General features: G+C 37.6%; 2 protein-coding genes and 1 long non-coding RNA gene across 3 annotated transcripts in view; all 3 read right to left on the bottom strand.

Moving 5' to 3' along the window:
- Positions 1-22,539, bottom strand: part of LOC113091575 (adhesion G protein-coupled receptor L3-like) — a gene marked incomplete at its 5' end in the record, with an annotated part of 77,145 nt that overhangs the window by 11,554 nt on the left and 43,052 nt on the right. The window contains 3 exons of the mRNA XM_026257138.1: positions 247-297; positions 428-553; positions 14,614-14,782. Coding sequence (XP_026112923.1) covers positions 247-297; positions 428-553; positions 14,614-14,782 — 346 coding nt within the window. The remainder of the gene's footprint in view (positions 1-246; positions 298-427; positions 554-14,613; positions 14,783-22,539) is intronic.
- LOC113091576 (uncharacterized) lies at positions 2,848-8,508 on the bottom strand. The gene is made up of 6 exons (XM_026257139.1): positions 8,468-8,508; positions 7,915-7,983; positions 5,529-7,512; positions 5,334-5,429; positions 4,508-4,624; positions 2,848-3,600 (listed from the first exon to the last, which is right to left on the bottom strand). The coding sequence occupies exons 1-6, from the start codon at positions 8,504-8,506 to the stop codon at positions 3,377-3,379; spliced, it is 2,529 nt and encodes an 842-aa protein (XP_026112924.1). The 5' UTR covers positions 8,507-8,508; the 3' UTR covers positions 2,848-3,376.
- LOC113091577 (uncharacterized) lies at positions 11,797-14,371 on the bottom strand. The gene is made up of 3 exons (XR_003287402.1): positions 13,808-14,371; positions 12,681-12,786; positions 11,797-12,454 (listed from the first exon to the last, which is right to left on the bottom strand). It is a non-coding gene; the product is annotated as an uncharacterized LOC113091577 (long non-coding RNA).

Here is a 22,539-nt window from a genome sequence, read left to right as displayed (position 1 = left end):
TAAAAATTCAGCTTTAAGCACAACATTAAATTACATTTAAAAAAATTATAAAATAAATGCAGTTTTGGTGAGAATAAGAGACTTAAAATCATTAAAATATATGAATTACTCCAATCTGTTGACCATAAGTTTACAGAATTGAAGCCCTTCCTGACTCTTCCTGAAGTGTTTCTAACAGACTGAGCGTGAGCGAGAGCGAGAGCTGCTCAGGTGTGAGGTGTGTGAAGTCACGGGGCTGATAGTTACTTGCTCATACTGTAACTGTGAGGAGTTTGTCATACAAGGAGGATGATGAACCTTGTGATGAAAGAAAACAAGAGAAACACACACAGAGAGAGAGAGAGAGACAGAGAGTGAGAGAGAATACACACACGGACACTCACAAGATCTCTTGTGTTTGTGCTGCTGTGTTTGTGTGTGTTTGTACCTGCGACGCAGAGGAGTATCGTCCCGGGCCGCGTGATGACGAGCTCTTCACCGAACCCATGGACGACTCCACGCTCTTCCCGCTGTAGCAGTGAGTCCGCAGACACTTCCCGTACTCTTTACGCACCTGCACACACACACACACACACACACACACACACACATACTGGTTTCCATGTTTGATGGGGACCAACTTTTTAATCATCACATGTGGGGACCACCCTTTCTAAAGGGTTTTGAGGTTTGAAAAAAATTAGGGACACTAACCATAGCTCTCTTAGCCTATACACGACTTCAGACAACTGAATTAATGAAGTAATGTCTTGACCATGCTTAATGGGGACTTCTGAAATATCGGGTGAACATAACTTACAGGGACCAAATTAGCATATTTTATGCATATCATTTGCATAATACACACACATTCCCATGATTTGAGGGGACCTTGCGCACACACTAATACGCACATTCCCATGATTTGAGGGGACCTTGCGCACACACTAATACACACATTCCCATGATTTGAGGGGACCTTGCGCACACACTAATACACACATTCCCATGATTTGAGGGGACCTTGCGCACACACTAATACACACATTCCCATGATTTGAGGGGACCTTGCGCACACACTAATACGCACATTCCCATGATTTGAGGGGACCTTGCGCACACACTAATACGCACATTCCCATGATTTGAGGGGACCTTGCGCACACACTAATACACACATTCCCATGATTTGAGGGGACCTTGCAATAATAAATATTACAAATGACAAATAAAAGGCATTTTACTGCATTTGATATTTTGCTCTTAAAATGGGTTTAATCCACAAAGTAAAATTTAAATGTTTATTAGTAGTACAAAAGTTACAATTTTGAAATTTCACTTTATTTTATGTGGATCTATACTGTAGTGAGTCCTGCAAATGGTTCGTGATGCAAAGCTTCATTCTCGCACAAAAGCCCAGTTTCACAGACAGATTACCAGGAATAGGCCTTACTTAAATTAGGGTATAGACAGAGGTGGGTAGAGTACCCAAAAACTGTACTCAAGTAAAAGTCAAAGTACTAGTCTTGAATAGTTACTTGAGTAAGAGTATCGGATAAAAAAAAAAAATCTACTCAAGTGGTTAGTTACTAGTTACTTTGGGTCATATATACTGAGCCTATTTTTATTAAGATATATAGATAAAATGTATGTAATGTATGTGTGTGTGTATAAATGTTTATATTTCATCAGCCTTTACTCCAATTTATGTAATTTATTATAAAACCCTGTCTGTTTACTTAAGTAACAGATATATGTGTCATGGCATAACATATTTTTAATACGCCTGACTTTATATTAAATGTGAATTTAACATTAAAAGTTAATGTGATATAAATATTGCTAGTAATCTTTCATTGTTCAGAAAGAGAGCAAATAACATTTACATTATTAAAGATCATTTTCACTGACAGTCTAGATTTCAATCACTCTCAGAAACTCCCATTAAAATCACTGAAACTGTTAACACTGTGAAAACAATATCTTAATTATAGATTCATACACACATCTGCACTTTGTTGTTTCTGACGAGAGAATTCTCCAGAAAGCGGTCTACAATCAGTGAGCGTGTGAAGGAAGCACCGACATTTCAGCGATGACTCATCGGAACACCTCTGATTGGTCAATGCTTTAATAAGCTCAACAGAATCGTGTGTGATTGGTTAATGTGCAGCGCTGTAAAAACGCGTCTGTCTCTGGCTCAGCGCCAGCAAGCGATCACAGATCTGAATTTAACAGCTGATGATATGACTTGCTGAACGTACTCGCGCCGGTGTGATTGTATTACAATTAATAAAATCTTAATCAGCTATTTTTTGTCTTTTGGAAGCTGCATTCAACTTGACTCCCCTCTGTTATAAGCCATACACGTACAACAAACTAATGTCACAGTGGTATCGTGTAGCTACTGTAATCGAATGTAGCCCAAGTTATTACCTGTTAAACAGTAGACAGCACACGCGGTGTTCATCTAATAAGGATCTCCATCCAGAGAAAAGTAGACGGCGCGTTTGGAATAAACTGAAGCATTTACAACATTTATTGCATTAAGATAAAGTAACGAGAGGAGCTTCACCCACAGTAACGAAGTAAAAGCACAGATTTTTCCCAAAAAAATTTACTCAAGCAAGAGTATAAAGTCTTTAAATATACTCCGAAAAGTATTAGTTACCCCCAAAATTACTCAAGTAAATGTAACGAAGTAAATGTAACTCGTTACTACCCACCTCTGGGTATAGAAACAGCTTCTATTAAAATGCCTTAGAAAAAAACATTACTGGTTTGCATTTTGAGACAAAACAATGGCACTGACATGTTTTACAAATCCTTCAGTGCAAGTTATCTTCAGTTAGGACGACTTCTAAGTTGCATTTTGCACATGTGAATACAAAGGATTTAGCATAGTGAATGATTGCCTGTATATGTTCCAACTCATATCATACCCACAAGTCAAACATTTAAACCTTTCCACTTCGAACTATTCTTTCTTTAAATTATTTTAAAGTAGTGTTTAGCCCCAGCCAACCACCCCACATCAGCTACTACTCACTGGATACTTATCAATACAATAAACCTACTACTACTTGAACTTCAAGACAATAATTCAGATTAAAATGACTGAATTCAACTTTTATTTAGTTAAATTTCACATAACTCTAAGTCAAACCTCAAAACAAAACCTCAAAAGTCCTGTTATACTAAATGTAAAAAAAATATATATATAAACTCTCACCATGCTTCCTTTCACAAACATGGATTTCAACTTTTGTTAGACCAATGCTTTCAGCGTGTGGCCTTGCACTGGTTTAACGGTTTAAGTTATTCTATTTCTTTAAGTGCTGCTGTGGCTTTAACTTTAACAAAACTTGCCATGCCAGATAGTTGCATCTTTACAGTATTATCTGCACTGCAATTTCTTTTTGAAAGCTGTAATGCGATTATAAACATAAAATTTTACTGTCTTCCAATCGCGGTTCCTCAGAGCTTGTGGTTCAGCTTTCAAGCATTTCTCACAGTCACTCTTTGCTGGTACAGTGCCAGATATGATGAATGACTTCAGGTGCCTTTCCACCGCCTGCACCTCTGCCTGCTGCCAGGGAGCTTTCTTCTGGCTTCTTTTACCTTAAAGTGATCAGAAAATAAGAAATGATTAAGAGTGTATGCTGGAATTCAAATCTGAAGTTCTGAATTCTGAATTCATTCAAGGATTCGATCTCTCTCTAAACCCTCCTTTATCGAAGCTCGACTCTGTTCTGATTGGTCAGATGTCCCAGTCTGTTGTCGGTTCTACCGCTGTTTGAGAGTAGGTCAAATTACACATTCGCACACAGCCAATGAAAACCTGAAGTCTGGAATTACGCAGGACTCGTTTCTTCCTTTTGGGAGACTAATTTAATTTGTCCTGAACTTTGACCTTTTACATTTGATCTTTTATATTACACACTACATAAAAAGGTCATACCTGAGTAAGCATAAAAGGGGTACTTTAACTAGAATTAGGTCAGAAATTTGTGACTAAATACATAAGATATAACACGATGTCTGTAGTCATTTTTTGAATTGTCGAGAGAGAGAGAGAGAGAGAGAGAGAGAGAGAGAGAGAGAGAGAGGAGAGATTGATATTCTTGCCAGATACGGTGCATTTATGAATTTCAGAAGGATCTATGACCCTCTCTAGAGACAATATGCAATGCATTTTTTTATTTTTTTTACTTACGTAGATTTACTTAATTTCCAAATGTGTTAAATTTACTTGAAAAATGATTGTGCAAAAACTTGCCAAATAAAAATTAAGTAAATTTACCTCTTGTTTTTTTTTCAGTGTAGGGTAACTGGTGGCTTTTAAATGACAGAGGCATGAATTTAGAATTTCTCAGGGATAAAATGACAAACAGATATAAGCTTAGTGATTAAAATGAGCATTCTTTTTTACCATGTGGCTGCTACTGCAACGTTTAGCCAATTCTAGTTGAATTTAATCCTACAGAAAACAACAGACGTACCAAAGAGAAATATGTAAAGAGTTCACCTTTGCAAGGTGGTCTCATAGCACTGGCTCCTGAAGACATCGGCACTTCTGATGATGGTTTGCCTCTCTTGTGTGACATATTCCTCTCGGTAGCAGGAAGTGCCACCTCGGCTGAAGCTTTGATGGAAAATAATCAAAGTTCAACATTTTCAGAAAGAGAAGTAATATATATATATAAAAAAAAAAAATAGTAGTAAATGTGCTATAAAATTCTGACAATGCACAAGTGATGGGTGCTATTGTCCAACTCATGATTTTAATCATGATTATACAGTAGATACCGTAAGTGAAATTAACGCTAAAGTGTGCAGTTGTTTTAATCATTGCAAGTATAGCTGAACTACAATCTACATCATGTCTTTTCAAGAAACATTTTAGAAAAAATAAGCTCAAACTCTTTAAACAGAGTACTTCGTTTTATTTTAGTCAAAAAGGAATCATGTCACAATTCGTTTTGTGCCTCGACCCACCCAACAGAAGAGAGTGGATCAGCTAGCTTTACATAATAAATGTAACTTTCTCTTATGAACCCTTAATTTTATAGTATTAAGTTCCTCAAAAACAAAAAGTTTACAATAAAACATGTTGATAATAAAATAGATAAATTTATATTCATACTTAATCATATGTAATAAAATGATAATGTTGAAGAATAGCTTGGAGGCATTGACAGTAGTTTTGACAAAAAATAAATACTTGTTTAGTGTACTGAATCATCTTCTGCGCTGGAACAATGTGTTTGCCCATCAGGTCTTCACAAGTCACTTGACTGATAACAATCAATAACTACAAAAATGTAATGGTGTATTTTGACAGTAATACAAACCGTCAACAGTAGATGAACAGGGTCCCTCTTGTATGCTCTGGTCTTCCTCATCACAGTCATTAACTTGTTCTTCCTCATCACAGTCAACTACTTTTTCTGTGGAAGTACAAAATACAGCTTTACAGTGGTATATAATGGTTTGCAAACTTGGTATAGGAATAGATGGTTAAAAAAAAATCTATTAAATTAACAAACCATCAGGATCTATCCCAATTTCATCCAAGTTCTTGCCATGGAACTCAGCTAATCTTCCTTGCTCAAGAGCCATTAAAACTTTGCTGATCTTGGCTAGTTGCAGGGTCTTCTCAGGGAGTCGATAGAACTCACGATGGATTCTGATGTCGTGCCCGAGAAAGTTTGCCAGCTGGTCCATCTCGGTGTCGGTCATGTTCAGCACTGTTGAAAGGGTCGCGGCATGCTTACGCAGCCTGGTAGATGTCAGTGCCTTGGGACACTTTGCACCACAAGCCTTTGCAAAGCCACGGAGGCAGTCTGACCCTCGGAAATGTGTCATGGCTTCTGGTCTAGCAAACATATAGGCATTGTCTTTTAAAACCCCACACGCCTCTCTCTGCTTAACAAGGAGTTCTAAGGAACACAGCATTTTTGGAGTCAGAAGGACTGGAACTGGCCGACCACGCTTTCCCCTGGTGATAACCCTTGTGAAGTGTCTGCAGAGTTTCTTCTCCACTTCGGAGAGAGCCCAGTCCACATCCTCATGTGGATCAGAAGTGTCTCTTGATAAAAACACAGACAAAGGCATGCTCGCCACCTCTCCTTCTCTCCGCCGATTAAAGAGAATCATCTGAGCTAGACACACCTTGGCCAGCTCCATCCAGGCTTTAGTAGATGGACTTTCAGAGAGCAGGTTGAACCACTCATCTTGCACTTGACTGAGAAAAGTATGCAGTTTTTGTACGTCTTCAGTAAAGGGCATGAGCGTGGGCACATTCCACTTTGCTTCCCTGATATTCCTCAATGCTGTAGCAGAAATCATCTCGTTCCACTTATTCGCATGGACTTCTTGAAACTCACTGGCATTCTTCACAAGCTGTTTGTCATTGGAGATTAAGCCCTGAGCTTTCAAGAGTTTGCATACTTTAACCAGGGAATTCCCAAGCTTGTTAGCAAGAGATGGAATCAAGAATTTGTCGGTTTCACTGTCATACCCACATGTATACTTAACAGCTTTGACGGTCTCCATGTACTTCTTTGGATTTACACAATCTTCCAGTGTTTTTAAGGAGGTGACTTTCCTGGCATTGTGAATCAATCTTCCCAGTTCTCGCATCTTCTCCCGCACACATTGTTTATTCTTATCTGATAGCCCACCTTTGTTCAACAAGTGCTGCCCAATATCAGTAATTACTCTGTCATTTTTTATTATATCTGTGATTGGGTCAGGATTCATGGCACTGATTACTCCCCACAGTTGTTTGGTCATGTTTGAAGGCACAGGCCCTGTGTAGGTACACATGGACTGAACACGGTTTTTTCCTGGTTTGGGAGGGTCTGATTGTGGTTGAAGTCTACAAGTACGCATGTGTCTCCACAGGACCTTTCTTGTAAAAAGTCCTTGACAGTATGCACAATGCATGAAATCTTCTCCCTGCACTTCTTTACGTGGTCGTTTAAATGGCACTAGTTCCCCCTTTCCTGACTCCATAACAGCTGCATTGTGAGCATAGTTTCCTCTGTTGCGAATATAATCAAGCTGGTTTTTCCTCTCCTTTGAACCCTTTGGAAAGCTTAGAGCTCTAGCCACATCAGACTTATTTTCATGTGAACTTTCTAGATGCCTTGCCATCTTAGCATAGGGTTTACTGCAGTACAAGCAGTAATGTCTCTTGTTGTACACTCTAGCACCATCTCTTTTTTGGTATGCACTAACAACTATTCCGTCTGTTGTGTTCTGACTTGAACTGGGTTCTTCTCCTGTTCCAGATGCTTCAGACGCAACATTGTGCATTTTGTCTGACGTTGTGGTGTCACAATCAGGGCAACTCACTGAGCCAGACTGATCAATATCCAGTTCATCAAGAAGCCGACGTTTTGCCTGGTTTAGTGTAAGGCTAACATCACTGTCACTTTCAGAAGTGGTATCTGGAACATAATCATCGGAACTCTCTGGTGTAGAATCAAAGAGCTCATCAGAATCTTCAAGATTTGTATCTTTCATCTAAAAATAAAATAAAGAAAGAAATGGGTAGAACTGCTGCAATTAATTGATCATTTGATTTTGACAATAGTAGCCAATTTAATGTGTCTCTGTTAATCTGTTGAGTTTTTTTTTTTTTTCTCAATTTTGCAAGTCACATGTGATGATTTGCTGCTTCTTACCATGTTATAATAAAGTTCTCAGTGCAAAAGTTATGAACAGTTGTTCTGACAAAAAAAAAAAAAAACTGATCATTTTGGTCTTAAAGTAAAATAAAATTGAATAATTCTCTGATACTTTGCAGTCAATATCACATGAGAATATATTAATATTACATAAATTACTGATGAGGAGAATGATCTTAGGAATGAGAAAAAAAAAAAAAAAAAAAAGACCACGTCTCTTGTTGTGACTTAAACTTACTATGACACTTTTAGTCCGTCTCAGTTTTGGCACAAAAATCTCATTTTCACTGTGGTTCTGGGTTGCAATCTGTAAACAAAGTATAAACAATATTTGACATTTCTATTGCATTTGAAATATGAAAATAAAAAAGTTGACCAGAGATCAAGAGTAGAAAATATCCCTGTCCAACATCCTCTGTCTGCGCTCACACACACACACATATTGAATAAAATGGGCTTCATGGGGACCTTTCACACACAACGTTTATTGTTCCTCATGGGGACCAGATTCATTTAATCTCACACAACATCTCAACTCCCAACACTGAGCGACCAAAAGTGTGTTGTGGGGACGTCGTGAGTGAAAATTTTAAAGCACCAATTAACCAAGAAAAAGTTACTTGTGAAGGACAAAACTGGCCCCAAATATTCCACTACCTCTAACCTACTGGACACATGTTGATAAACTGTTGAGGGAACTAGTTTACAGCAGATAAGCATCAAAATATGCACCAAAAACATGGAAAAAACTGACAGTAGACATAACTTTCCATTGATAAATGTGACCATACCTGTTGAGGAGACCTGGTTTGACCAAAAGCATCATCCATTGGAGTCTGTGACTGGAGAGAAGCATCATCCACTGGAGTCTGTGACTGGAGAGAAGCATCATCCACTGGAGTCTGTGACTGGAGAGAAGCATCAGAGTCACCTGCTGCTCTGCTATTAGCAGCAATGCTGCTCTCCTGCAAGAGACAACACCAATAATGAGAAGATTTCACAACATGGAAAAACAAGAGGCTAATCTGATGCAGACACTGAATGACCAATGAGACAATCAGCATCATTTTAAACATTTATCCCTGTCCAACATCCTCTGTCTGCGCTCACACACACACACATATTGAATAAAACGGGCCTCATGGGGACCTTTCACACACAACGTTTATTGTTCCTCATGGGGACCAGATTCATCTAATCTCACACAACATCTCAACTCCCAACACTGAGCGACCAAAAGTGTGTTGTGGGGACGTCGTGAGTGAAAATTTTAAAGCACCAATTAACCAAGAAAAAGTTACTTGTGAAGGACAAAACTGGCCCCAAATATTCCACTACCTCTAACCTACTGGACACATGTTGATAAACTGTTGAGGGAACTAGTTTACAGCAGATAGGCATCAAAATATGCACCAAAAACATGGAAAAAACTGACAGTAGACATAACTTTCCATTGATAAATGTGACCATACCTGTTGAGGAGACCTGGTTTGACCAAAAGCATCATCCACTGGAGTCTGTGACTGGAGAGAAGCATCATCAACTGGAGTCTGTGACTGGAGAGAAGCATCATCCACTGGAGTCTGTGACTGGAGAGAAGCATCATCCACTGGAGTCTGTGACTGGAGAGAAGCATCATCCACTGGAGTCTGTGACTGGAGAGAAGCATCATCCACTGGAGTCTGTGACTGGAGAGAAGCATCATCCACTGGAGTCTGTGACTGGAGAGAAGCATCATCCATTGGAGTCTGTGACTGGAGAGAAGCATCAGAGTCACCTGCTGCTCTGCTATTAGCAGCAATGCTGCTCTCCTGCAAGAGACAACACCAATAATGAGAAGATTTCACAACATGGAAAAACAAGAGGCTAATCTGATGCAGACACTGAATGACCAATGAGACAATCAGCATCATTTTAAACATTTATCCCTGTCCAACATCCTCTGTCTGCGCTCACACACACACACATATTGAATAAAACGGGCCTCATGGGGACCTTTCACACACAACGTTTATTGTTCCTCATGGGGACCAGATTCATCTAATCTCACACAACATCTCAACTCCCAACACTGAGCGACCAAAAGTGTGTTGTGGGGACGTCGTGAGTGAAAATTTTAAAGCACCAATTAACCAAGAAAAAGTTACTTGTGAAGGACAAAACTGGCCCCAAATATTCCACTACCTCTAACCTACTGGACACATGTTGATAAACTGTTGAGGGAACTAGTTTACAGCAGATAGGCATCAAAATATGCACCAAAAACATGGAAAAAACTGACAGTAGACATAACTTTCCATTGATAAATGTGACCATACCTGTTGAGGAGACCTGGTTTGACCAAAAGCATCATCCACTGGAGTCTGTGACTGGAGAGAAGCATCATCCACTGGAGTCTGTGACTGGAGAGAAGCATCATCCACTGGAGTCTGTGACTGGAGAGAAGCATCATCCACTGGAGTCTGTGACTGGAGAGAAGCATCATCCACTGGAGTCTGTGACTGGAGAGAAGCATCATCCACTGGAGTCTGTGACTGGAGAGAAGCATCAGAGTCACCTGCTGCTCTGCTATTAGCAGCAATGCTACTCTCCTGCAAGAGACAACACCAATAATGAGAAGATTTCACAACATGGAAAAACAAGAGGCTAATCTGATGCAGACACTGAATGACCAATGAGACAATCAGCATCATTTTAAACATTTATCCCTGTCCAACATCCTCTGTCTGCGCTCACACACACACACATATTGAATAAAATGGGCTTCATGGGGACCTTTCACACACAACGTTTATTGTTCCTCATGGGGACCAGATTCATCTAATCTCACACAACATCTCAACTCCCAACACTGAGCGACCAAAAGTGTGTTGTGGGGACGTCGTGAGTGAAAATTTTAAAGCACCAATTAACCAAGAAAAAGTTACTTGTGAAGGACAAAACTGGCCCCAAATATTCCACTACCTCTAACCTACTGGACACATGTTGATAAACTGTTGAGGGAACTAGTTTACAGCAGATAAGCATCAAAATATGCACCAAAAACATGGAAAAAACTGACAGTAGACATAACTTTCCATTGATAAATGTGACCATACCTGTTGAGGAGACCTGGTTTGACCAAAAGCATCATCCACTGGAGTCTGTGACTGGAGAGAAGCATCATCCACTGGAGTCTGTGACTGGAGAGAAGCATCATCCACTGGAGTCTGTGACTGGAGAGAAGCATCATCCACTGGAGTCTGTGACTGGAGAGAAGCATCATCCACTGGAGTCTGTGACTGGAGAGAAGCATCATCCACTGGAGTCTGTGACTGGAGAGAAGCATCATCCACTGGAGTCTGTGACTGGAGAGAAGCATCATCCACTGGAGTCTGTGACTGGAGAGAAGCATCATCCACTGGAGTCTGTGACTGGAGAGAAGCATCATCCACTGGAGTCTGTGACTGGAGAGAAGCATCATCCACTGGAGTCTGTGACTGGAGAGAAGCATCATCCACTGGAGTCTGTGACTGGAGAGAAGCATCATCCACTGGAGTCTGTGACTGGAGAGAAGCATCATCCACTGGAGTCTGTGACTGGAGAGAAGCATCAGAGTCACCTGCTGCTCTGCTATTAGCAGCAATGCTGCTCTCCTGCAAGAGACAACACCAATAATGAGAAGATTTCACAACATGGAAACATGGGGGGGGGGGTAACATTTTACCCATTAGGCCAGGCATACAACCCCCACATTTAACCCCTAAATTGGTCTAAGAACATAAGACCCTATTATTCAATGTACTTAAAAAAATAAAATAAAAAAACACCGACCCTCAAGTCATAATGGTTACAAATTATTTTCATATTTCTAATAGATTCAAATTCTAATTTCTTCAAAAACCAAAAATTAGTTATTTCTGCAACTTACTTGGGTTCTCCATGGGCAGTCGTCTCCCCCATAATCATATGTGATTTCTTCTCCTTCTTTAATGTCTTTCAGCGCAAATAAACACAGGTGTGCCTTTCCATTCACATCGATTTTCTTCATCTTACAATTTGGATGTTGGTGGTCATCGTTAACTAACCGCCCAAATGATCCATCTTCCCTAGATGCATCAATGCTTAAATTTGAGAGAAAAAAAAAGGGAAAAGGATAAATACAAGTGTTATAATGCATCAACACAAATCAGTGTCTTAGGCTGCATTTACACTGCATGGTTCAATTGACCCAATTCCAGTTTTCTTCATCCCATGTGGCACAGATCAGATAAGAGTCACCAGCGTTTAATAAGGAAAATGAAGAGCATGGATTCAGATATTATCAGATCAGTTTCAGGCCTAATTCAGGACTAATTACCCCTTAGCCAACTGTTAACTGGTCAAACTAGTTTCATAAGACAATGAATGTACTATTGAAATTGAAACTGTAACAGTTTTTTTTTTTAGATTGTCACCAAATGCCGTTTAAAATGCACACACTGGATAAGTGTCACTCTTAAAAAAAAAAAATCTAAGCACGTTGTCAAAAAAAGGATACATTCACAAAATCAGAATTGGTCATGAAGACCTGTAGTGTAAATGTGGCCTTATTTTAGCAAAAGGAATATAGCTTTGGTGCAATGTGACTTCTTACCACCATGTTTTCCCTCTCCACTTAAACTCGAACATAAAAACAGCACAGGATGGGTGGTAGAGTTTTCTTCTCCTCTCCAGCTCTGCATAATTGATCAACTCACCCCTGTACTCCACAATAAAATCTCCTTTGCAAAAGGAACCTTTTGCAAATAATCCACGTCCTGCAGATACAGCAAAAACATTTTCACCAAAAAAATTAATTAATAAATCTTGCAGAGATAAAGGGTGATAATTGTGCACACAGAACACATTAATAGTAGCTTATTTAAAATATTCTGCAACCTGGTTCCTAATTAACATAGATTTTCTATTCCATACTCACAAGGTTATGGTTCCATATTTCGTAATTATTAAGTGATAAATCAGTCATACCAGACACCACCTTACCTTTCACCGCATTGATGTAGTTCACCTCTAATTTAGTTTTGTCAGACTTCGTGACAACATGATGCATGGCATCCTTAAGAGGGCTGATTCGTGGTGGCATTTCAATCTGGAAATATATATATATATATATATATATATATATATATATATATATATATATATATATATATAAAATAAGTATAAAAAAGTATTTAAAAAAATTACACCGATTATGGAGAGATATGCAGAATTAAACTAAGGTGTTTATTAAGCAGATTTGATCTTTATTGTCATGCAACACTGTATTGTACTTACGTAATGCAACAGTTCATTACAATGTTACATTTATCAATGTGACAAATCAAAACTGAAGGTTACATAAATCTAGGACAATGTTAGCGTTTAGGGCCTCAATTCACTACATTAATTTAGGCCCTAATCTCTCACAAAATGACAATCTGTTCCTATATAATCCCAGGCCTTGAGAACTGCTGATTTGGACTACTCTTATGGACGACCTCTCCATACAAACCCTGGTTTAGTTTAACTACTGTCATTACTACATCGAAGATTAACCTTAATCATTTGTTCATTTAAAGCTAACGTTACATACCTTTTTTATTTTGCTTCATTTCTCTCACGAGCCCAGTTAATTATATGATTAATATATAATTATAATTATATATTAATAATATGACATAAAAAGAGAGGTTTTTGTTATACTAAAAACTTTTTTTTTTTTTTGGAGTAACATCTAAACAGTTTTATTTTATTTATTTTTTTTGTAAAAAACCATAGTTAATTTTTGGAATGCAATAACCCCTCCAGAACCCGTGACCAAACAAGAAATGTAACATTTCTTTAATATAAAAAAAGTAATAATTCCCCTTCCAGAACTAAAGCAAAACAGACAGAAAGCAACTTAATATGCAAAGAATCGCTACATTAGCAATCAGGCAGGCTGAATATTTGATAAAGATTTTCACTCAAAAATGATTCTTAAATTGTATGATTATGCGATCGCTAATTGAAAAACAGAGAAATATCACAGGCCATACATAGGCCTCAACAGTTAATTAGCACCACTGTTAACTAGCTAGCTAGCGACTTTAGATCTAATTAACCTAATTGGTTTTAAATGTGCTTACCTTTTATTTAACTTTTTGCTCTGCACAACTTCAGAATCTCCTCGAATCTCAAACAATCTCCTCGAGTCGGTATCTCCTGTAAAGTCTTCTTATCGTCTGTCCGTGTGAAGTGTCCACTTAATACGCATATTTTCATATTGCTGCTGATATCGTTCCTAATGAGGACGAGGAAGTGGGCGGGGCCTACCATATATAGATAACGTGTGTGTGAAGAAGCGCGCGCAGTACCGCTGAGAAATGTTTGGGGGCGCAGCTGAGCACTCCCTTCACACTCACACATTCACGGATAAACGTGTGTTATGGGCCATCGCTGAAACTCCGCCCATCACCTTCAAAACAGCTCCTCTAATCATTTATATGGCTTTCCCTTATGGGGACCTGACTTTTGGTCCCCACAACGCAAGAGGTCCCCATGACGTGACTGTGTAAACAGATTCATGTCCCCACAACGTGATGAATACCAGAACACACACACACACACACACACACACATACACAGTGTTTCTGGACCGAGGTTGTGTGTAACTCCTGGAAGTGTTTAGTTAATGATGAAGCATCAGAAGTGACCTGACCTCTGAGCTTTTTTTTATTAATAATAAAAAAAAATGTGTGTATATGTGTGTATATATATATATATATATATATATATATATATATATATATATATATATATATATATATATAAAATGAACATTTTATACAAAATCTTTTCTACATTTTATACAAAAAAAAAACAAAACATATCTATATTTGTTTTGTATGGTGTGTGTGTGTGTGTGTGTGTGTATGACTGTGTTTTTCCCAACCTTCTTCTGCAGGACGCAGTGAAATATGAAGATGAACATGCCCTGCAGCGAGTTAAAGATGGTGAAGAGGTATGCCATGATCACCGTGCTCTCATTAACGTACATCAGGCCAAACGCCCAGGTCAGACCGAGCAGACAGAGCAGAGCGATGGCTCCGATCACCCACGATCTGCAACACACACACACACACACACACACACACACACAGCGAATTAGCCCTGAAAATACAGTCAGAACTCATTACTCGCAAAATAAGACAGAAGTGCGAGATCAAGTGCCTATATTGGTAAATTTCTACCCCGCTCTCCATGTAAATTACATCTGACTTCAGTTAAAGTGAACTCCATTTTCTCAATTTTCTTCCCCACTCATGCCGCTCTAATGTATATCTGTGGGACTTTGTTTCACGAGAAAAAAGAAAACGAATGAAGATGCTGCAAAGATCCAAAAAGGACAAAAGCAGCATCAGTCATTCGTTCTCGGGAAAAAAAGGTACAAAATCTGTGACTGCTTCAGGATCCTTTCAAAACCTACTAATGTATATGCAATAGATAATAATGGTGTAATTTTTAAGAATAATGTGATTTTTTTAGGCTAAATGTAGAATCAACCACTCCAATGAAAGACTTTTTACCATTTGTACCAAAAAAAAAAAAAAAAAGATAATATATATATATATATATATATATATATATATATATATATATATATATATATATATATATATATATATATATATATATATATATATTTCAAAAGACTTGAAACAGAATGCAAATAATCCTACACATCACTTGAATGGGTCTTATTCTGTTATTTCTTGTCTGGTCTGGTCTTTTGTTGATCAGAAAAGAGCAGCTCAGTCTTCCTGTTAAATTTATCCTATGTTTGAGCAGAGTAAACATTATCAAATTGTCATTTTTTTAGCAAACTATCCTCATAAAAACCATCCCACCTCTCTTTCTTTCATTCAGCAAGAGTTGGAGGAGTCTGTAATGAGATGTGTTGTGTTGTTTTCACCCGCGGGGCTACACATCCACCAATATCCAGCTCAATTTAACTTCAAAATTACACACATTTACACGTGGACTACATCCAATATACCACTAATGGGACACGCAAACTTCATAACATTATCATTAACTATAATTTCCAATAATGAAAAAACAAGCCTCAGTGAGACTGTATTTCAGAACAAATATTTTGACTAATAAACACACTGTATTTTTACATTTTCTGAAGAAATCATCAGTGTGAAACTGGATTTAAAAGGCTGTGATGGAAGTGAGTTTTAACTCAGCTGCCGGTCAATCATTTGGCACAACATTGCAAATGCATCTTTGAGGAAGAATTATAGTTGGAAAAATAACACTTTGATTGCTGATGCACCTCAGACATGGAATGAATGCATTTACACTACAATTAAAATGGCATAAATAAGGCTTTTAGAGACATGTTTTAAAATTCCAATTTTGAAAAATCTTTAGTGCATAAATATGAAACGACGGAGTCAGGACAAGGAAGTAAGACAAGGAAGTCTACCATTGCATCTTCAAATGGAGCTGAATGTCAAAATGACCTTGTCCTGATTCTCAATGCCTCTATTTGGAGTCATAAAACGGTTTGAGACACACATCAGGAAGAGCTGTGCAGTAAAGAGGGAAACTTTAAGGGCACCCAGAGGATGATGAGCAGAGAATGAGACAAACACACACACACACACACACAATAGGGTTGTGTGAGTGATTGGCAGCACTTCATATTGTGCCGTGAAGGAAAACCTGAAAACAGGAAGCGAGTGAAGAAGGTTCATTTGCTGTTATGAAGCAGAGAGGAGAGAGAGAAATATGAGCTGGAGGGAAGGAAAGATGGATCTGCTTACTTAATCTCCGGATCATAATCCTCATAACTGAAGAATGAAAAGTGGAAAAAAAAAGAAAAGCAACAGAAAGTTAGAATAAATAAATGGACACTTGAGAGCAGAATGTGAAGGGAAATGAAGCAGATGGGGTTTGATGAAGGCATATCCATTAATATTTCACAAATATAACAGTACAGTAATGAAACAGCATTAAAATCTACAGTACATATTTCTACTAAAACAATTGAACTTATGAAAATATAACAACCGGATATGGGTTGCAGGAACTTAATATTTTTGTACTGATTTTTTAATCAGAGACACTATTGGCACTTTTCCCCTGCATGGTACGGCTTGGTACGGTTAAATTTGGGTTTTTTTCACTGGGAATAGTACCTGGTACCTGGTATTTTCTAAGTGAACCGTACCATTACCATGTGTAAACTCTGATCACAGACTGGCCGGAGAGAATCGTCACTACCTGCATTACTGAACAAGCGACACAAACACCAAAGAACCGCTCGATTTAAATCAGCACAGCCAGTGAAGGATTGAACGCAACTGTTTTGACCGTGCGCACCTATTTTTTACAACCAAAAGGTTTTGCTGTCTGTTGCGGAAGAAAAGATGTTCCTCTTGTTGATAGCAGAGGAGCGGATCCAGCGAGAGTTTGATGGGGCGACTCGGAATGAAAACGTTTTTTTCTCCAGGAGTCGTGGCAGTACAGGCAGCACAACTATAACGACATGTGAATAATCCCGCCCACTCTAAAACGATACTAAACTGCAGTGGAAATGCAAAGTGTGCTGAGCCGAGCTGTGCTGTAACGTACTGAGATGCGTCGGGGAAATAAAAAATTTGTCCTCATGATTTCCTTTGATTTATGATATAGTGACCATGTTCTAATTCATTGCCTCATTTCGATTTAATTCATTACAACAACATGTCCACAATTTTATCAAATTATGGAATTGATTCTTGAATGAGAAAGAAGAATGAAGAATGTGGAGAAACCAAACACAGTTGATGGTATCCACTGACTTTCGCAATATATATATATATATATATATATATATATATATACATATATATATATATATATATATATATATATATATATATATATACAGTACAGACCAAAGGTTTGGACACACCTTCTCAATCAAAGAGTTTTCTTTATTTTCATGACTATGAAAATTGTAGATTCACACTGAAGGCATCAAAACTATGAATTAACACATGTGGAATTATATACATAACAAAAAATGTGTGAAACAACTGTAAATATGTCATATTGTAGGTTCTTCTTTAGCTTTGATTCCTGCTTTGCACACTCTTGGCATTCTCTTGATGAACTTCAAGAGGTAGTCACCTGAAATGGTCTTCCAACAGTCTTGAAGGAGTTCCCCGAGAGATGCTTAGCACTTGTTGGCCTTTTGCCTTCTGTCTGTGGTCCAGCTCACCCCTAAACCATCTCGATTGGGTTCAGGTCCGGTGACTGTGGAGGCCAGGTCATCTGCAGCACCCCATCACTCTCCTTGTTGGTCAAATAGCCCTTGATGCCTTCAGTGTGACTCTACAATTTACATAGTCATGAAAATAAAGAAAACTCTTTGAATGAGAAGCTGTGTCCAAACTTTTGGTCTGTACTGTATAAGAGGGTACTTCTTGTTACCAACATTCTTCAAAATATCTTCTTTTGTGCTCAAAAGAAGAAAGAAACTCATACAGGTTTGCAACGACATGAGGCTGAGTAAACGATTAATATTTTATTTCAGTGATATATACATTTTCCCTATATTTCATGTGTGGGGCATTTGTTTTTAGTTTCGAAGCCAAATTTTCTTATCAGGCCTCTCTTCTTGTAGTGTCCGTGGTTTAACTGAACTAAATAGTTTTTATGTGTAAAACTTATTACACAGACTACTGCAGTAAGCCTATTTACGGCCAAAGAAAAACAGCACTAAAATCACTGAGATATTTAAGATATTGGCCAATTTAAATTACAAGCAAAATCATTAATATTCAATATATCATCCAGCTCTAACATGAGCAATAATTTATATAGAAAGACAAGACCGAACCAACCGCAAGATATAAACAAGTTCAACTGCTGACACACACACACACACACACACACACACACTGAGTTTGGGTAATAACTGCAGCAGGTGCACAACAAAATCAGTGATTGACGGAATTAAAGTGAAGGAGACTATTAAACATCATTCCCCTGTGTCCATCTTAATGATGGTATTAATAGACATGATAAAACACCCCATGAACACGTGATGAACACGCACATGAACACTCACTAACACTGATAATACCTGAGACCTGTACATAGTCATTCACTTTATAATTACATTTAAAAACACTTCATGTTGTTATTTTTATCTATATTAAAAAATTGCAATTGAAATAAAACTGATTAGCATGCAACTAGCATTTTGCTAGCATGATTGGCAAGTTACTAGCAAGTTGTTACCCTTTTTTTCTAGCATTATTAGCGTTATTAGCATGTTGATAGCATAATTAGCAAGTAACTAGCATGTTGCTAGCATGTTTCATGTCAATAACATGTTTCTAGCATGGTTAGCATGTTACTATCATGTTGACGTCATGATTAGCATGTTATTAACATGTTACTAGCATATATAACAAGTTAATAGCATGACATTAGCATGACTAGCATGTTTATAACACTCACAGTTTGTCAGCATGGGTAGCAAGTTATAAGCATGTAACTAGCATGCTTCTACCATGATTAGCATGATATTAGTATGTTGCTAGCATGATTAGCAAGTTAATAGCATGCCGTTAACATGACTAGCATTTTAATAGCATGTTTGTTAACATGTTACTAGCATGATTACCAAGTTATTAACATGTCACTAGCATTTTTCTAGCATTATAAGCATGTTATTATCAAGTTGCCAGCATGTTTTAAACTGTAAAGTACATGACTAACTTCACATAACCATTAACAATCACCTTGACTATTAGTTGCATTCAGTATAACTGTGTGAGAACATACAGCCGATCAAGGTGAATTATAATAATACATTCAGAATGCATATAAAATTGATTATAATCAGTATTTTTCACAAATATCATATAAAACAGAGCCCGAAGCTCTTAAAAATGAAGCATTTTTTTTTTTTTTTTTTAAATAAATGGTAAGTGAAAGACGGTGCTTAACCTTCAGAAACAAATCTTATATAAGCAGGGCTCTTATATGCACATGCATACACATATATTAATGTTACTATTTAACTAACTTTGACTCAGTAAATGAGGGAGACTGGAAAACATGATCCTGGCATTTCTGGGTGATATTTATGCAAAGATCAAGAGCAAATTTCAAGATGTTTTTTAAAGGGCATTGCAGGAACGCAGCACTTTACGTCTGTGAGTTTACAAAGAGAGTAACTGGACACATGAAGGCAATAATGGATGTGTTTTATGTGTCTCAACAAGAGCAATAAAGATAAACATTATAAACTCTAATAGCTTTTTTCAGATAAAAAATAAAGTCACAGTCTTGTGTTTATATAGTGTGCTTTAAATGAGGCTGAACTGATGCTCACTTTATAACTCAATACTCTGCAGTCAGTTTGATCAAACTCACAGATGGCAGATAATGCAATCATTTTATAATGCATTATTTAATAATACAAGAAGTGGTAGAATCTGCATCAATTCTATTTAAAATCCTGGACAGATGGTCTTAGGCTTTGTAAAAGTCATGCCACAGTGTAATGAATTTGTGGAAAGTGCCAAACCACTCACACATTACAAAACTCTTAATTAGCTCACGCTAAGAGTTAAATCTCCATTTCTTGCTCTTGTCTGGAGGGAATAATATCCCATATTTCTCACACCGATCTGGTCTCCAGAAACCTCATCCCTCCGTTTCTCCTGAAGCGACAGTATGCAGATGTAAGTCATTCACACCTTGCTTCACTCGTGCTAAAACCCCCGGTGCATCTGAGGCGTAATTGAACCAGATACTGGCGACTCGTTGCGTTAACAACGTCCTGCTGGGAGTTTAACAAACACAAGAGCCTCTCTTCCCTCAGGTATCGGATCGCAGGGTTCAAATTAACGTGAATTATGATAAAGAGAGCGCTTTTAAAGCATTTAAGTGAATTAGCAGCAATTTGTCATATCGTCTCACTCCGTCTGAAGAGCGAATCTGCATCCCAATGGCAGCAGTAATTGAGTTAGTTGGAGGCAGAAAGTCTTGTCGTCGAGGTGTTGAGCGATGAAGACACTCAGAACTCTCTAGAAACACTGAGTGGGTTTAATTGAGTCGCAGATTAATGAATAAAAGGAATGGCTCGTGACACATGGATCAAATCCAGAACGCCCACGTCTATCAGAGTCAAACATGCACGTGAAATGATGATTATGACATATTGGTTCTCTTGAAAACTCTGTTTAAGGCTGTCTAGTTCTCGCTGATGCTGATTTTCTTTATTTCGCACAAGGGCAAAGTCAAAATGTGCCCATGAGCAAAAATGGTTTAGCTGCCATTGAGATGAATGGAAACTACAGCATGGTGTTATACATGTATGTCACTTGACATCTAAGTGTTTTTGTCAGGGTTGCCAGGTTTTCACAACAAAACCCGCCCACTTGCTCATCAATACTAGACCAATCACATTTTGAGGAGTATCCTCCGGTAAAAAACGCATTCAGGTGGGGTAAAATACACATTTTTGGTGGGGTATGCTGCACAGATTTGAATTTTAGGGGCTAAATATCACCTTATGGGGTTCGCTTAAACCTGCGGACATGAAAAACTATCTAAAACAACAGTGATTAAGTAGCCCTATATATATATATATATATATATATATATATATATATATATATATATATATATATTAGGGGTGCTCCGATCACGATCGGTCGATCGTTATCTCGTCAGTAAAGCCGGTTCTCTAATCAGCGGTTAATTCCATCAGGTGCGTGATTTCACATAGAGCAGCTGTTACTACACAGAGCCGTTGTTAATAGAAAAGATGCGCAAATCCACTTCATTTTATATATATATATATATATATATATATATATGTAGCACAAAACAAACTAGTTGCAATTGTTGTTTCATTTAATTTCAAATATTTGAGAATGGATAAATTATAGTCATCACAATACTTAATAACTCATTTCATATCAATATTAACTTTTGTCCTTTTTCTTCTAAAACAGAAAATATTTGACTGACTGTTTTATATAGTTATACTAATATACAATATATATATATACAATATATATATATATATATATATATATATATATATATATATATATATATATATATATATATATATATATATATTCTTTAAGATGACACTAAATATTTTTGTTTAATCAAAACATTTGAAATTGGACAAATGATACTCAATAGAATTTACTACAATTACGATTTAATAACGCAACACAGTCGCTTAACATTTTACCAGGTCTTAGTTGTGGTAAGCCAACTAACCAGTTTTTGTTGAAATTTGGATGGTTAATATTAAGCTAAAGAACAGAGATTGCAGTTAAACAAACTGAGTCTGTTTGAAATGTTCCTGAAAAATCTGAATGCAAAAACTGACAAAAGAAAAAAAATTGTAAATGATAAGATCATGGGGAAAACAATCTGTAAAAAGAGATAGATGAGTGTGAGTTACTCACACACACACTCACACACACACGTACACACACATATGTACACACGTATGTACACACACACGTCAAGCACAGGAGGAGGTGAGCGGGTTCAGGAGCTCAGAAGGACAGATGACAGCTGGAGAAACAGCTGATCTTACCAGTGCCACTCCACTACGACACGGCCGTCATAAGAGCGAGAGCTGGACAAACATCAGCAGAAGACAAGAACAGAGAAATGAAACGCTGAAACACACACACAGAATAACTCCTTTGAAATGTGCAACGATGATGAAATAAAATTAAACGTACAAAGAAGCAATGAGTACAGCGTTTATGCAACACTCAGAACATTCAGAATACCTTGAGATAGGCTGCAAAGCATTTTTTATTTTATTTTT

Source organism: Carassius auratus, unplaced genomic scaffold, assembly GCF_003368295.1.
Source record: "Carassius auratus strain Wakin unplaced genomic scaffold, ASM336829v1 scaf_tig00214233, whole genome shotgun sequence".
In the NCBI taxonomy this organism is placed as follows: domain Eukaryota; kingdom Metazoa; phylum Chordata; class Actinopteri; order Cypriniformes; family Cyprinidae; genus Carassius; species Carassius auratus.
The sequence above is the reverse complement of the archived record's forward strand: the minus strand, read 5'-3'. Positions and strand labels throughout refer to the sequence as shown.